Here is an 18094-nt window from a genome sequence, read left to right as displayed (position 1 = left end):
TTTTCCATTAGACGAGCTGCATTGGCAGAAGAGCTTGCCTTTCTGAAACATGAGGAGACATTATCTGAGGGGGTGAGTCCCCCAAGAGGAAGGAATGGAAATTCTCGGTAAATAACACTATAAAACTTTAAGGTCCACCATTTTCCAATTTTTTTGATACTGTTGGCTCATATATTTGAATTAAGATTTTAAGATTGAGTAATCTGGGACAGTCTTATGTAAGTCACTTTTGCAATTGAAGAAACTAGTATTTCAAGTTAGTATACCTATGGTTAAATTGCTCTCTTTTATTTGGTGTTCTTGTTCTTGCTCAGGGCATCCAACATGTCATCTAATGCAAGGTTAGCAAGAATAGCATCACTTGAGAACATGGTGAGCATTTCATCAAATACTCTTGTAGCAATGGCTTCTCAACTTTCTGAGGCAGAAGAAAGAGAACGTGCATTTGCTGGACGAGGAAGGTGGAATCTGTTGCGATCGATGGGAGATGCAAAGAGCTTACTACAATATGTGTTTAATGTTGCAGCAGATGCAAGGTTGAGCTTAGTATTTTAAACCGGTCATGTTGAGAATTTCAAGTCTTCTTTTTGGTTTCTTAATCAATATAATTCAATTATTTGCTGGTTTTGTGCTCAGTTATATTGTAAGACTTAATTAGGTTGGCTCATCTGAAATATCAAAAGAATTAATCAAAATTTTCAGAAATTCTAGGGAAAATAGGAAACATGAGATACAAAAATATCAATTCATTGTCTGAATTTTCTCCATGTTAGGTAAATGCTGTTTTATAATAATTTTAACTTGAGAACAGGGATTATTGGAGTGATGCTTTTGAAAAAGTGTGACTTACTAAGTGAAAATTGATTTTAGAAATTCATCATCACAGAGTCACCATATCTACATTATGCACTTGCAGAAAAGTAAATGTAAATTTTGAGAAAATATAAAAGTTTTGTACAGTTAAATTAGCAAAATAGAGAATCTCCTATTCTCATCATGCAAAATTGGTTGTTTCAAAATCCTTCTCATTTCTATCTAATGTATGTTGATGTAATTGATCTTTTTTTCTTTTTTTTGCAATATTTGATGCTCATTTATAAATATCCATTTCTTTGTTGACTCCTCATTATCTTATCCATCTGTCATATACTGATTTATCTTTGGTAGCAGGTGCCACTTGAGGGAGAAGGATATTGAGATCAAGGAATTGAAGGAACAGCTGAATGAGCTCATTGGTATCCTCCGCCAGAGTGAAGCACGGAGAAGGGAAATGGAGAAGCAGCAAAAGTTGAGAGAGCAAGCTGTTGCACATGCATTAGCTACATCATCTTTGGTGAGCTTATATTCATAATCTTTATTACTACATACTTATCAGTCAAGGCAGAATGAAGGTCTCATCTCTTACTGCAACCATCAAGTTTAAACTTGTACAGCTTAATATCCACAGTCTAATATAAATTGGAATCTGAAACTTTGATTGAGATCTTGAACCTGAAAATGAGCAGGAGACGTAGTATGGTGACAGCTAAAGAAAAATCAAAACCTCGATTTCTGTAAGCTTGGTTTTATGACTGTATACCATGTCTCTGTAAACTTGAAATTGTAAGCTGTTGCCTAATTCTAAGAAAATTTTAAGTGTCTTAACTTAGTGCAATATGTTGGTAGCACTTTGCTTTATCATATTCATTTTCAAAAAGCTAACGGAAAACTATTGTGATTCAACTAGCTACTAAATTTTTTCTATGAGAAAATAGCCATGTAAGCATAAATTGTTGCAAGAAACTATTTGAGCTAAAATAGAAAGACGTTGTCATTCTTTCTTCCAGATCCACTCCAGGAACCTTACATGTTAAGTTTGCTTTGTGTAGCTGATGATAAATTATGTTGTAAATTAACTGTTAATGTGGAAGCATTTAAAAGGCTATTAGCCCCCCTCTTTTTGAAGAAAGGCAATTAGACATTTTTATTTTATTTTTCATATTTTTGTTAATCAAAGTTATTGGGTGTTGATGAAGCATCAAGGACTGCTGAAATTAGAACATTTTCTCAATATAAATTTATGCTTAAGTCATCGCATATAGAGACTGTGAAAGTGCTCTGTCTAAATGAAGAGTAATAAATTTTGATTTACCGCTGCAAAAGATTTTTGCAATAATATTGCAACTTCCCTAAACCTGCATTTCTTGGTGTCGTGTTTTTTCTTTTTCCTCTTCATCTTCTCAACTTTCTAATTTTATTGTGATATCATCTTTCCTATTCAAATAGATTTTTGGACCTACATATCAAAGGGAAAAAAGGGATATATCTTTGTCCATTGTTGGAGACCTTTCTGAAAAATGCCTATTATCTGGGTGACAAAAAATAGAAGCTGTGATAGTCTGGCAATAGATAGTGCAATATGGAGTGCCTGGAGGGATAAAACACATTAATGGACTGAAGGATTTTTTGCCCTTTCTTGTTAGTATAAAAATATATGTAGTGCTCATTATATGTCTCTTTGGACTCAAATCAAGAAATCTTGGCTATGAACTTTGATCAGTCTCCTCAACATTGATATGATAATTTTCAGGGGAACTCAAACGGTTCATTGAAGCATTGTGCTGATGAATCCAACACCCCACTATCTCCGGTTGCACTTCCTGCACAGAAACAACTCAAATACACTGCTGGCATTGCTAATAGCCCTAACAAAGGGACCGCAACATTCAACAACCAGCCACTAAAGGTTCGACTCCTGCTCTTACTATGACAATTGTAGTTTTTCTTTCAGATTGGTTAAGAAGTTCTTCGACTGCAGATGGTCCCAATTGGGCAATTGTCGATGGAAAAGAAAATGGCAGTAGCAGGAAAAGCAGGAAAGCTTTGGAGATGGAAAAGGAGTCATCATCAGTGGCTATTACAATTCAAGTGGAAATGGCAGAAACCATGGAAATTGTCTGAATGGATCCGGCATAGTGATGAAACAATAATGAGAGCGAGGCCTAGACCTCAGCTTCCTCGAGACTTGATGTGATGTGACAGCTTCGTTCTTTGTCACATGTCAGTTCTCAATCCACTCTGCTAACTAATTTTACAGGGTAATAATACAGCTGGATGCAAGTAAGCTTTGACAGAATCCCCTTCTTCAAACTCATAGTGAAGCAATCGACTTGTACATGTTCATAGGATTTTGCTTTAGATGTAAATTCTGACCATATACATGAATATATCCATACAAACAAGCAAATACTCAGCCACATGCTTATGTTTCAGTCTCCATTGATGATGAGATGCCCAAGAGACCATTTGGACAGTAAAGTTTTTTGGCTGGTCAGTGAGAAAAGTGGAAACTGTGTTCACTTGCTTGGTGTTTTAGCTCGAATGCATTCGATGCATCTTGCGGAGTGATTTTGATGCTGCCGCCTTCCCCACAGAATTGTTGGGTTGAGCTGAAGGTACTGATGGATCTAGAAATTTATGACTGGAGGTGATGTTATTGTTTATTTTTCCCCAATAATTGTATTATTAAATCAAAGAAATCTGAATACATGTTCTGGCCTTTCTGGCTTGTTTTGAGTTCTTTGTAATGCTTGTCTATTCTTCTGTGTGGGAAATTATTTCTGTGATCTGTATATTAGCTACAGTTATTGATTGTCCACATGAAAAGGGTTTTGGCCCCATCCATCTCTTTTAGTTGTTTTCAACAAAATTAAATACCAGCAACATGATTCTTCATTTCGTTGTTCTTTTTGTGAATTAAGATGGGCCTTGATTCACCTTCTCTCTGTAGGACGTCTCATTCAACGTGTTTGCTGAACATACGAAACACTGCAGCTCTGATTCGTTCCATATAATAAAAGCTCAGTGTATAGAGACCCAGCACCTGCAATATATTCTAATCATGGCTATTAATTCATAGTTTTGTCAGTGTTAGATTGGTGATTGATATCAGGCTGAAAAGTTCCTAGGATGACGAAGTCTTGTGCATTTGCAAGTCACAGACAGCATTTTGAAACTCTCGTACGCCTTCGCGCGCGCGCGCGAGCGCAAAAAAAAAAAAAAAAAAGAAAGAAAAAAAAGGAATAGAGGTGGTCTGATACGCCTGACCGGTGGAAACTGAAACCCAATGAAAGAATATTAAATAATCTCATAACAGCTGAATTGTACTGTAAACTCTTAAATATGCCTATGGTTAATTATGGGGTTATGTGGAATGTGTACTTTTATTCAACTTGGAGTCTTAGGAGTAAGACCTAGCCTAAAAAGGAACTCTCAGCAAGGCATGGATTTCCTCTACGAGCGCGGACCTCCTGCAGTACATGGATCTCTCCTATGAGTATGGATCCTCTGTCGTGCATATGTAGCATTATAGAGTATGGTACATCTATGAATGTCGTTCGTCACGAGATGGATGATCGTGCATGGGCATGGACTATATGATGCATATTGCCACATTGTTTGATTGCCGTACATGCTGTGATGAATGGCATCTCTAGGTGCACCGCACCTGCATGTGTATTGCAGGGGATCGATGCTTTTTCCATTGCTTGACAAGATTGATTCGCAGAGGAAATCAAATATTTTTTGTTTATTTTATAATATTTGTAATTGTTTAGGTTTGTCCATCACCTTCTTTTTATATCTCCTTCAACTATCTGCATGATGTTTGAAACCTAGACTTTGTCATGCTGAGTTATTTCTCCAACACTGCATTTAGAATTAACCCCACCTAAAGCGAACTTGTTTGGGGATCCAATAAGCTAGGCGTCATATCAACACCGTGACTTGTGTTAGATTTGATAGTGAGATTTTGTTCTATCAATCATCCGATGGAATTTTCTATCCAAAAAAAAATAAAAAAATCATCTGATGGAATTGAACCCTTGGTTGCCACTGGCCAAGTGGTGAAAAATAGTGTGCATAACTGGCCTTCTGACAGCCGTTTGCTCGAGTGGCAACATCATGCAAATGGGCTCCAGTAAGGTCTTTGATTCGACCACTGTGGTGCGTTGGTTTCAATTGGCACGATCGACAGTGTGCCATGACCCATATCCAAATGACCTTTGCTTGTGCCGATTACTCGCATATTGCTCATATTATATATTATTAGAATAAATCAGCCGATCTTTGACTCTGTCTCTATATCGATCGTACAAACACACTATGCTAACTCATAGTCGGTCAACCGACCGACAGTCGGCTATTATCGACCAACAACAAACAACTTGATCAACTTCCGCTCGAAGACCATCGGTATATCAGAGCTACCAGCCGATGGTCATTCGGATCTTCTACTGACTAACTACTACCGATCGACATACAGTCGGCTTATCTGTCTAACACATCTTAATCGTTGTAAACAGTTATTAACTACGTGTCACGGTAATTAGTGGGAATTAACGACCCACTAACTCCATAATAATGGCCCGATAATTTAGTGCCATAAAAATGGGACCACGTGCTTGACAGTTACATCAGAATTATCTATAAAAGCGGGGTAAGTGAGCAGCACCGATAAGACAATTCTGGGCCAAAACTCTGCTACACTAAACACTCAAATCTATTGTTAATCAACTTCCTCTCTGACTTAGGCATCGGAGAGTCCCCGTCGGATACAAATTCGATCTGTGAGAACTTATGTTTGCAGATGTTCTTCATCGGTGACAGACGACGAGGGAGTTGGCCGCAACAGATTAGCACACTAGGTAGGGAGAAACTACAATCAACCATGCCGAAAATCAGAGCCCAACATTCAACTGGATCGGCGAAACACTCTTTCTGCCGGAAAGATGCTCCCCCCACCTCCGGTAGTAGAGCCCAGTTCCTCGCATTCTATGATCTACATAGACGCTCAGATCGCTGTACTCGTACAGCAAATGAACGTTTTGACGGAGGCAGTCAAAAGTCTCCAACAACAACAAACTCAGCAGTAGCAGCAGCAATTGCCAATGGAGCAGCCGGTGGCACAGACGGTGCCATCCAGGCACAACCACCATCCTCCGCGACGATCACTTTCCTCCTCCTCGGAGCAATCATCTTGATGCTCCCATCGAAACGGACAACCGCATTCTCGGTACTCTCACCGTACCATCCATCATTCACGGCGTTCTCCCTCTCCTTCCCATTTACATAGTGTTAGGAAGAGGAAACGGCCACAGACACCTTCTGTCTTTCCTTCGAGCTCGTTGGGGGGTTCCACCCCCGGAGTTTCCCAACAACGGCGGTTAGACGACTATGAACGCAAGTTTCAAGAAATTGACCGCCAACTTGCCCGACTTCAGGTGGAAGGTGGGAAGTCTTCTAATGACTACGACTTCCACACTATCCAGCCTCTCTCTCAGCACATCTTGGACGAGTCGATTTTGTCTCGATTCAAGATGCCACAGGTGAAACCATACAATGGCTCCACCGATCCAATTGACCACTTGGAGAGCTATAAAGCTCTCATGATGATCCAGGGGGCAACCGACACCCTCTTATGTATTGGCTTCCCGACAACTCTTCGGAAAGCTGCTCGGGCCTAGTATTTCAGGCTTCAGTCGAAAAGCATCGACTTCTTCGAGTAGCTCAAGCATTCTTTCATGGTCCACTTCAGCACTAACCGAAGGCCGCCACGAACATCCGACAGTCTCTTCTCAGTCAAACAAGATGAGACAGAGACATTGAGAGACTTTGTGGCATGTTTCAATACAGTCACACTTGAGGTCAGGAATCTCAATAAAGACATGACTATATCGGCCATGAAAAGGGATCTGAGGAGATCCAAATTTACTTACTCTCTTGACAAAATTCTCCCTCGGACTTATGCTGAACTTCTTAAGCATGTGTACAAGTACATTCGTGCGGATGAAGCTGCTTCTAACCAATGCCAAACAGATGAAAAAGATCAGAAGAAGAAATAAAAGAAAAGTGGAGCTCTAGCCGAATCAAGTCGGCCACCTCTAAATAAGTGAGATTCATCCTGACAACGGAGTTCGAAGCCGAATTATAGTAGGTATGACTCCTACACTCCTCTTTCTGCTCCTCGTGTGCAGATCTTTATAGAGATCGAAGAAGCAAAATATCTACGACACCTCCATCGATGAAAGCACCATCGAGGAGTCGAGATAGGAAGAAATACTGTCAGTTTCATCGTGATCACGGTCATGATACCGAACAGTGCATCCAGCTTAGGGACGAGATAGAGACTTTGATCCGACGAGGCTACCTCAGGAAGTACCGAAGGGATCAGTCGATTCAACCTCCTGTCGACCGACAACCTTAGCCACAAAGTGAGGAGACTATCAATAATCAGCCGAATGCAGGGATGATCAACATGATCTCCGAAAACCAAACTACGGGGCAACTTCCAAAGGAGAGTCGGTGAAGAGGCGACGACTCGACAATGTAATAACTTTTTCGGAAGAAGATGTTCGGAGAATTCAAACTCTCCATGATGATGCTGTTGTTGTTTTAGCAACAATAGCCAATTATGATGTAAAAAAAATTCTTGTAGATAATGAAAGTTTAATCGATGTTTTATTTTACTCGACTTTCTTCCGAATGCAACTACCGACTGATCGACTCAAAAAGATCTCGACGCCATTGGTCAGTTTCACCGGGGATGTTGTTACTGTGGAAGAGAAAATCTCTCTCCCTCTCTCCCCTTAACTACGGGAACCGAACTACAACAAAGCACTGATCTTGTGATGTTTATGGTTGTCCGAATTTCCTCGATTTATAATGCCATGCTCAGACGATCTAGTTTTAATACTTTGAGAGCAGTGATCTCGACATACCATCTACTAGTTCGATTTCCGACAAGAAATGGAGTCGGAGAGATGCGTGGAGATCAACAGCTTGTCCGATGCTGCTTCTTAGTCTCTACACAAAATAATAAATCTAAAGACTTTCTGTCCGTCGATAAATTGGACCAAAGAGAACAAAAAGGATAACTTAAGAAAGATAAAAAGACTTAACCTGAAACTCAAAGAAGAAGATAAAGTTTTCGAGCGCTAGGACGATCCTCTGACAGAATTTCTGTAGCAGAGAAGACAAAATGAAAAGTAAAGGCTGGCCGAAAGTGACCCTCTATATATAGGATCCCCCAATGGCCATGATGAAAGCGATTAAATCGGAGTCTCATTAGATGATGACACGTGGTAACAACTGGGCCGATCATTGATTGGACGGTTCGACGCACCTGCCCCTGATCGCGCCACATCACCGTCATCCGCGTGAATAGCTCCGACCCAGTGACATTCGGACACATGGTAAAGATCTACTAGTCAGAACATATCGTCTGGCACCGAATTATCTTCCTGAAAAGACATCCGATACCGAATTGTCCTGTCAATATGACAGTCTAATGATAGTTCTACAGCTATAGAAATGACAAAACCGTCGAAGAACCCTCGTACTCAAGTGACTTACAATCAAGTCAGAGCTAGAGGTGATATGTGACAACTCCCTTCGTCCAATGTGACAGGCCACGTGATGAAATACACGTCAAGCCACCTTGGACTTGAGAGTGAGAGGCAACTGTTTGGATAAGTCAGCCGACCCCCAACTCCGACTCTACATCGATTGCATAAGCACGCTATGTCGACTCATAGTCGGTCAACCGATCGACAGTCAGCTATTATCGACCAACAACAAACAACTTGATTAACCTCCAATCGAAGACCATCGGCATATCAGAGCTACCAGTCAATGGTCATTTAAATCTTCTACCGACTTACTGCTACCGACCGACATACAGTCGACTTATCTATCTAATACATCTTAATCATTGTAAACGGTTATCAACTACATGTCACGATAATTAGTGAGAATTAACGACCCACTAACTCCAGAATAATGGTCCGATAATTTAGTGTCATAAAAGCGGGATCATATGGTCGACGATTACATCAGAATTATCTATAAAAAGAGGGTAAGTGAGTAGTACCGATAAGATAATTCTAGATCAAAGCTCAGCTACACTAAATACTCAAATCTACTGTTCATCAATTCTTTTTATGATTTACGCATCGGAGGATCCCGTCGGACACAAATTCGGTCCATGAGAACTTGTGTTTGCAGATCTTTGGATGGAATTTATGGTTCAACCAACGATGATACCTAATATTTGGGTTTCTTTCTTTCTTACTTTTTCTTTTTTTTTTTTTTGGTGAGAACCCTAACCTAACCCCATTGGGTTCGTACTGCGCCCGCCTCACTGTCAGGAATTCAGGCAGGATTTGCTCCTTGGAAAGGAAACCGTAGTCATATAGGCTTTTGGCTTTCGCCTTTCGTCCTCTCCAAACCCCAACGCGGGGGGTAGATCTCCGTCCGTCTATCCGTCTCGTCACCATGGTTCAGACCAAGAACCCCAAGAAATCCAAGCCCAGGAAGCAGCACGATGGCGTAAGTCTCCCAGAAATCTTATTCGAAATCTGTTGACAAGATCTCACGATTTCTTTGCCTGTCGAATTTTCAGGAGTCTATCTATTCCTAGTGGTAAATTTGTTTCATTTATTTCGGTGATTTCCGAGTACATCGAATGATGTAATTGAATCACTTTCGGATCGCTTATTGATTCAGTTGGAATTTTCTGATACCTATCGCAATTTCTTCTGAGACCCAGTAGAAACATTTATCCTTCTCCGCTCTCTTCGCTAGCCAGAATTCGTTTGTTGGGTAATTACTGCTCTCGGTGTCTTGGGCTTGTGGATAAATTGCACCTCTTTGCCTCATTAGGCCAAAAATTATTCTCAGAGATGAGGGTTTTTTTCCTGCTGTTGCCGTCTTTGTCTGTTGCATTCTTTCGTCCATGAAAGAGTACAATTCCATTGCCATACATTCTTAAGTATGCAGGAAGAACTTGTTCGATGAGTCTCTTAAACAGAGGTAGGTTTATTACCTAAATCAGTCTATAACACTCCTTGATATGCAAACTCAAGTGAATTTAGAATGCTTATCTGATTTGCCTCCCAGGAGGCATGCGCCATTCTTGATTGCTGTCTTATTTCTATCATTGGATGGTGAATAAGACAGAGAACCGTAGTTGCATAAGCTGGTCAGGTGCTTTTTGGCTTTACCATGTATGTTATGTTGACTTGGTTTTATTGAGTTGTGTGGTCTCCGCCTAATGGTGAGACAACTTGTCTTGACTGAGCTTAGGTTAGAAAATTCCATCTTGCAGCTGCAGGATATAAATTGGATGTGATACAAAGACACTGATCTGGCAGATCCTGAAGAACCAAGATACTAGCATGACAAGCGTGCGACAGTAAACAAATATTTTGTTTATGTTTACAACCTCAATAAATGTGATAAATATTAGCTTTTTTTTTTTTTGGGTCTAGTTTGTTACAAATTTTACAGGTTAGGTCTTCCACTCATGCTTTATGGCTCTCTATCTTTTGGTTAGGGTACAATGACAGAATCGAAAGGGGATGTGTTTGCCTTAATGTATTGTGTGGGATGTGTGAGAAGTATACACTATATATTATCCTTTATATCCAATGCATTTTGTTTCTTAGGAATACTTAGGGGAATTTCCTCATGTATCTGTCATCTCCAAGGTGTGTGGATATTCTTTGCCTGGAGGACATGCACATGACTTCCATAAGGAAGGATCAGCACTTGAAATGTTTCATCCTTGAAATTTTGATCATCGTTTATTGCCTATTGTTATTAGATGTTCTTAATTTGCTATTTTACACATGCCTCATATTGTCACCCTTATTTGCAATATTGTTTGATCACTCTTCATCAAGTTCATTCAGAGATTTGGTACTCAAGTTATGAAATTTTCGGTAGTCAGAGACTATTGAGACACATTCTGCATCTCATGGCTATTTTGTTGACTTGTAGTTGTAGGTCATGTTGCCATAGTTGATACTATTAGCAAGATTATAGTGAAGCTCAGTTGCATCAACTACACTGTTTCCACTTATGTACTTTGAAGGTTGCGGGGACAAATTGATGGGAGGAATCTCATCTCTAGTATCAGTGCTATTTACAAAGTGGTTGATAGTTGTGCTCTAGACATCGCTTCTTGTTTAGTTGTTCTCTCTATTTTGCAGCATTTGATTGATAGGACTATTAATGGGCTCAAGCCACCACCACATTCTCAGGTCTAACCTGGGTCCTGTACTAATAGTACATGTGCAAAATCAGCACAAGCTCAAAGTGAAAGTTCCAAGTGTAGCCTGAGACCGAACTAAACTCTCTATGGTGTGAGTCCATACATAGCAGCATTGCGCAATTTGGGCTTACCATTCTTAGTATGGATATGCAGCCACAAACAGACGTGCAAAGGACCCTAAAGATCATGCTATTCCATACCGGCCCGAACCGGTCGGAACACCCCATACCGTATTGTACCGGTGGAGAATCAATCTGGTTCAGGTTAGATTTTTGGAAAATGGTCTGAACTAGATCGAACCGATTGGTTCGGTATGGTATCGGCCTGAAGTGCCCGATACCAGGCGGTTCAGTATGGTTCAGGGCCGGTTTGGTCCAGTTTGGCACGATTTTCTTTTCCTTTTTTTTTTGGTGCCATTGGATGGGATTTTTTTTATTTTTTTATTATCGATATGGTACGGTATAGTCCGGTATGGTATCGTACTGGCTGGCAACCAGCACGGATTCCGATAATGAGTCTACGAACCATACTACATATGGTGACATGGGGCACTTTTAATAGTGGAGGGCAGAAGGCACTTCCATGGTGCATGAAAATGGGTGTAATTACCAACTAAGTACGTAGAAGAGAGAAGAGAGATGAGAGAATGATTTAGAGAAATATTGGATGGCTAAGATGATTAACTATGGACACTGTATATTGGTCTCATAATAGTTTCAAACTTTCACAAGTATAGGAAGGAGGTGAATACAGAAAATGAAGTGACAGGATTAGATATAGGAACAATTGAATTTGTTTTAGGATTTAGGGTTCAGTAATTATTGTGTCTAGCCTATCCATAAGTTATGACCCTAAATTTTTTATGTATGTTTGTATAATTCCAGTATACTATCAATACTTTTGGGCTTTGGGTGATCTGAATTAGTTACTGGCCTAAAAAGTTGGCATGACTTATGCAGAGCACTAAATTTAGAATCCCTAACTATTTGTCCTTTAGTGCTTATCTTGTGATTCTATTCTTATCTAGGTAGTAAGTTCTTCATTTCATATTTTTATATATAATTTTCCATATATGTATGTAGTACAATTAAATTCTTCATATATTATTTATGTATTATCAGTACTTTTGGTCTTTAGGTGACCCAGATTAGTTACCAGCTAAAATTTTTGCTGGACTTGAGATAGAGCACAATATTCTTAAGCCCAATCTTTGAGTTCTTTATTGTTTATCGTACGATTTTATTGGTCTCTAGCTAGTACTGTTCTTTATTTCATGTGTATTAATCTCTAAGATCAATACTTATATAAATTGTTTGATTAAGCATTATAGAGCTTGATTGAAGGCTCGTGTCTTTGAAATAACATTATCTTTAGTTACTGGGCCACATGTATATTGAGATATTTATGGTTTGCCACTGACCATTATATTAGCTTTGCATGGACTTTCTATCTTTGTAGAGATTTTGTGATTATGATCAACATCCTTATGTCTATTTTAATAAGGTCCACATAAGTCCTATATTTAACACTGTTTCAAAAGGAGGTCTATGGAGTTGTGTAGGCGTATGTGTATGCACCTTTCAATTAACTGGAAGTACAGAAGTGATTTAAAAACTCTCCACGTTCCAGTAAAATTTCAGTTGTTTTTTGTCAATATCACCCTTGCCTTTGCCATTAAGATTACTTGCAGATTGAGAAACATATAATTTAATTTTGCACCAGTAAATCTTGGGAGACTCCAGGTCCAGGATGCTTTGGTTTTTAATCATATCATTTGAATATCTGTATTACTCATGTCTTCTTGTCAATGTTAGGAGTTAGAATGCACTTAAATGTAACTATGTAACAATTTCAAACTTGAGCAAAGAGCGTCGATATGAGCTCCAGGCATGCATGCCGATCAGACCAGAACTTCAAGCTTTATTTTCAGTCTTACATGATTAAATTTACATTTAAAAATTTTTTTCTTTTCACTCAAAATCATTATATACATTTCCCTGCACAGTGATTCTGATCTTTGGTTATTTCACACATGATTATTTTGTATTACATAAGTGTCTCCTTATGCAGGGGAAGAAGCATGGAAAACAGGATGCTGTAGCAGAATTTTGTTCTCAGCTTGATGCCATGGGCTTAAAAATAATTCAAGTGACAGCAGATGGCAATTGTTTCTTTCGGTTTGTAGAAAATTTCTTTTCTTTCTCGTCATTCTCGTTATCCGATACTAAAGGAGTCTTACTTCACATTAACTAAAATTACAATTCACATTGTATGTGATAGATGTCAAGTTTCGCGTGTTCATAGATTATGCTTTCTTGAGATAATTTGCAGGGCTCTGGCTGATCAGCTGGAAGGCAATGAAGAGGAACACAAAAAGTATCGTGACATGGTGGTACAATATATTTTGGTATATGCCTTTTCACCTAAAACAAATGAGACATGAGTTATGATGAGCAGATCTTATACATTTGTTAATACATGTATTGTTCCTGATCATTTTCATGTTTAATCAAACTTTAAGTGTAAGTTAAGAGGTAAAACTGTAGAAGTTACTAGTTGTCCAAAACATTTGCTCTTTATCATCAATAGCTTGTTATTGAACGTCTAGTGATTTTTTAGACATATCTGATGAATTTTGATATGAGGCAACTTTACTACTCTGTAACATATATTGCTTGATTTCTTTAAATGATCAACTAACATAATCTTGTTTTGTTATTGTCTTGCACAGAATCACCGTGAGGACTTTGAACCATTTATTGAGGATGATGTTCCATTTGATGAATATTGTCAGTCCATGGAAAAGGATGGTACATGGGCAGGCCATATGGAACTACAAGCAGCTTCTCTTGTTACTAGAAGAAATATCTGTATTCATCGAGCAAGTTCTTCATAACTTTTCAAGCAACCTAATTTCTTTTGTGTTTTTCAATGAACAATTTGCTGGTCCTTTCATTCTTTACTTAAGAAGCATGGATAATCATGTTGGTATCAAAATATGTCTCGAATACTGATATTCGTTGGGTACTTGGATACATGTCCGATACCTATGTAAGATATCCTTTTTTTCATTTTTTTTTTCAAAAGAAAAATACTCCAGATACTTTTTGAAAACACTTGAGATACTTTACCTCCAAAAATGAGGGGGAGGGTGTTTCTTTCTTTTGATGCTAATCTTTTCGCGATGAATGGTCAGTCTTGTAGTTTATGATGTTAATATTTAAATATGAAGTATGAATTAGGGTCAGGATTTGAATGATGATTAAATGGTAAGGTTGTAAACTTGATACTATCGTGTAAAGTACGGACTATTCTCATAGCCTACTACATTTTATGGATGTTTTATTTTACACACACACACACACACACACACACACACACACACACACACTTATCTATGTATCTGTGCGTGCATGAATGCATAAATACAGATTATTCATTGCATATCCTAGCGGTATAATATCCTACTTTTCAAGGTCTGCTGTACCTAATATGTTTTAGGATTTATTTTTTCTTATGCATGCATATCTATGTATCTATGCATGTATGGATGTATAAAAATACATATTATTCATTGCATATCCTGGCTGTATAATATCCTACTTTTCAAGGTTTGCCATACTGTAGTATCCATATCATGTCGTATCCGTATCCTATATCCGTGTTTATGCTTCATAATACTTGACAAATGCATTTAATTGCGGAATAAAAACAAAACATTATCATGCTTTGATCTGATTGATACTCTTTGAGGTCTAAATCTGTTATAATCGTGGGGTAAAAATTGATTTTTGCATGAGTGAGTTGTTAGCTACCTTCAAGATGCAATCATGTTCTCTTGCTGGTACAATATTTATAATACTTGATCAGAGTCTTTAATCCAATGTGTCGAGATGGTCTATCCTTTTCATTTTGCCAAGGGCCCAAGAGTCTATGTTTTTTGTTTTCATCAAAAAGCTTCATGTGTTTCCAAAAGTGTTGTGATTAGCTGTAAATGTTAGTTTGAGTTTGGTATGTATCGGATGCGGTTTGTGTTAAAAAGAAGAATAACAAGAAAGATCTAATGTTATCGAAACAAACAATAAGTGGGAAAATGTGGATGAAAATCCGAGCAACACCTATAACTATAGAAATAAAACTGCTTTAAATTTTACATCCTCTTGTATTGTTCATATTACCATTACTGGTGGAAGGAATTTGATGTTCACCCACCTATTTCAAGTAGATTAGCATCACCATTAAAATAAGTCATGGTTGTACTCAGAAATTTGCTAACTGTTTCTATGTAGTTGCGTTGCATGTCTGCTTCTTATATTTCATTTTTGTTTCTCTTGTAGTAAGAGGATTGTTGTTATGTTTACCGGACCTTCACATGTGATCCACTTATTTTTAATATATCAGTCTGTGGTAGATCGCATGCATGTTTAGTTCAAATTGTTCTCAGATCGGACCTTTTGTAAAAGCTTTATTTAATATTTGCTGGAGGGAAACTCATCTATTTTCCATCTTTGTTTCTGTATCAGCCCTTCACAGGTCATCAATAGGCTGGCGATTATGGTTCCATGTAATCCGATGGGCTGAGCACCAATAAGTGTTAGAATTTTGTTTGAACCCAGTCAAATCTTAAGGTTTTAGATTATCATTGCAGTAATTGGTATTTGATCATTTCCTATTCTTTCTTGCTTCATTCCCCTTCATATGCGTGAAGGCACATGTTCTAATTTTAGAGCTTTTCATCTGTTGAAATTTCCTTTAGAGGTTCAAGGGCAGATTGCAACTCACTGAGCTGCTTCATTTTCATGTTTGTTTCATTCTCTTCGTTTGATAGGCATGTTTGTTTCATTCTCATCAATGACAAGTTACAAACAAAAAGCATCAGACTCTATACATGTTGCTTTCCTCTTCCATCATAAATTAATTCGCATGGTTCCTTGAGGGGTCCTTGAGGACAGTCATCTGGTTTGTTTGAGAGTCTTCACATGTCAATTTCCCTGCCTGAACAACTTCGGTGCAGCTTAGAAGTCCTTTTCTGGTTATTTTTGACCTAAAAAATCATGGGACCTTTCTTTTGGCTCTCTTCTACATCTATCAAATTGTTGCAATTTTTGAACTCCAAAATCTCTAGTTCTTGTTTTTCCATTTTTTGCTATTTGGGTTGCCCATTCATGTCATTGTCCTTATGAGCTAATTTTGAAGTTTATATGCATCCTTTTTCACCCTTGGAGATGGTGATATCCTTGTGACATGTCTTTCCTTCTTTTCCTAACAATTGATGATATGTTAAAAGATTGAAACTTGTTAAGCTATAATTTGTGTCCCTTATTAACATTTTTCTTGCTTTGAGCTTGTGGTATAGATTTTTGTGGTGGAAGAATCTGATACCTAACAACTTGATGATAATATGAATTCTGGTTTTAATTTAATCTGGTTTTCTTCCAATTTTGGACTCATAAGCTAGATTAGGTCTGAATCCTGTGTGCCAGATCTGATTTATGTTACCTTGGGTGTGCTGTAGCTAGATCTGAGTTTCTCATCAAATAACAATTTCAATCATGATTGGTACAAACACACATATGTTTGTACTACAGACTACATTATGTGTGTACGTATGCATGCATATGTGCTCATGTAAATATGTGGAGTTGAGCTAGTATTTTTTTCCATACAATTATAGTCTCGACTCCGGGTCTTTTAGATTGAGGGGACTATATTATGGATGTCTCTTACCATACATCAAGTAGATATAGAATGGATGATTGCAACAGAGAGCACTAATATATATTGTATCCTTATAAGAATCCAGATTATTTCTATTGATCTTGACATCATATAATATAGACAGGCCAACACAGTTGATTGTGATGCTTCTAATTCTAAGTATTTTGCCTGTAATTTTGGGACTACTTGATGCAGAAATAGAAAATCTCAAAGAACAAAAGTTTTTGATTACTAGGCTAAAATACTACTAGATGATTTTTTTTTCCTTTTGCTAACAAGAATACTACTAAATGTTTAACATTGTGTGTATCCAATTTTAGATGTTTTATCATTGAATTTGCATCTGTAGCATTGATTTTTCAAGCCTATCCCCGAAGTATTAGCTCAACTTCCTCTCTCATTCTCCATGTCTGTCTCCACCTCCACATGCAAAGTAAACTGGCACATGCAATGCATGTTGGGAAAAAAGCTCACCAAAAATGTAACGAATGAGATTTTATGATTAAAAAAATCTAATCAATCATGAAAATCAATCAAATTTTAGTTGTCAAATTATTGGTTCCAAATAATACAGATCAATTTTATTAAAATGTTAAAGATCTCTCTTTTTTTTTATTTATTATACATAGAAATACATTAAAAGACCTACCAAAAAAGCCACCCAAGCAAATTAAAAATTGACCATGTAATGTTTTAGTTCTCTAGATATTATGAATATATGAACATCATGCTGATATTTAATTCCACATAAAGAAAATAAGACAAAATGCATGAAATTGTATAAAAAATAGAACGGAAAATAAAAAAAGTAAAGTAACAAGAAAATTTTGAAAATAATAGAATAGAAAACACCAAGTTGGGAAAACAATAATATGAATACGAAACAAAAATAAACAATTAGAAAATAAAGAACACAATACCTAATATAAACAGAAAGTTTGCAGCTTATGCGAAATTAAAAAATCCATATGTAAAAAGGGATACATTTTTATAAATCTAAAACAGTAACTATTAATGGCCTTAACAGTTATTATTGATGCTGCTTTCCTAATCAATGCAATAATTAGATAGAGAGTGAGACTTGGGTAGAGAGGGTTGCATCACAGTGAACTTCAGGATATAGAGATGTTGATAATAAGAAAGGTAGAAGGAGAGACAAGTTGGCAACTTTGAGAGGAGACTGATTCCATGTAGAAATTGGATGCCACAGGAAGGGGGGGGTTGGGATGGAGGGAGGATGGATGATTTGAGAGAGTTATTTTATGGAGAGACCTGAGACAGTAA

The 18094-nt window shown here is 37.7% G+C and overlaps 2 protein-coding genes across 16 annotated transcripts in view; both read left to right on the top strand.

Annotated features, from left to right (window-relative positions):
* The window catches only part of LOC105050151 (kinesin-like protein KIN-4A), a 37425-nt gene extending 33768 nt beyond the window's left edge, over window positions 1-3657 (top strand). For all 4 annotated transcript variants that reach the window (XM_010930058.4, XM_010930059.4, XM_073242566.1 and 1 more), the window contains exons 21-25: window positions 12-107; window positions 315-536; window positions 1171-1333; window positions 2570-2725; window positions 2798-3657. In XM_010930058.4, coding sequence (XP_010928360.1) covers window positions 12-107; window positions 315-536; window positions 1171-1333; window positions 2570-2725; window positions 2798-3013 — 853 coding nt within the window. In that variant the 3' untranslated portion in view covers window positions 3014-3657. The remainder of the gene's footprint in view (window positions 1-11; window positions 108-314; window positions 537-1170; window positions 1334-2569; window positions 2726-2797) is intronic.
* Window positions 3658-9160: 5503 nt separating this feature from the next.
* Window positions 9161-18094, top strand: part of LOC105050149 (OVARIAN TUMOR DOMAIN-containing deubiquitinating enzyme 7) — a 21089-nt gene continuing 12155 nt past the window's right edge. For 10 of the 12 annotated variants that reach the window (XR_002165266.3, XR_012134024.1, XR_012134023.1 and 7 more), the window contains exons 1-4: window positions 9162-9366; window positions 13163-13269; window positions 13424-13499; window positions 13824-13973. Coding sequence is in view for 7 of the 12 variants with exons in the window: in XM_010930053.4 (XP_010928355.1) it covers window positions 9313-9366; window positions 13163-13269; window positions 13424-13499; window positions 13824-13973 (387 nt within the window). In the remaining 5 variants the exon portion in view is untranslated. Of the gene's footprint in view, window positions 9367-13162; window positions 13270-13423; window positions 13500-13823; window positions 13974-18094 lie in introns of all 12 variants that reach the window. The other 2 variants (XM_073242878.1, XM_073242879.1) reach the window with 1 other exon arrangement.

The sequence above is a fragment of the Elaeis guineensis genome, chromosome 8 (genome assembly GCF_000442705.2).
Source record: "Elaeis guineensis isolate ETL-2024a chromosome 8, EG11, whole genome shotgun sequence".
NCBI classification, from domain to species: Eukaryota; Viridiplantae; Streptophyta; class Magnoliopsida; order Arecales; family Arecaceae; genus Elaeis; species Elaeis guineensis.
The sequence above is the reverse complement of the archived record's forward strand: the minus strand, read 5'-3'. Positions and strand labels throughout refer to the sequence as shown.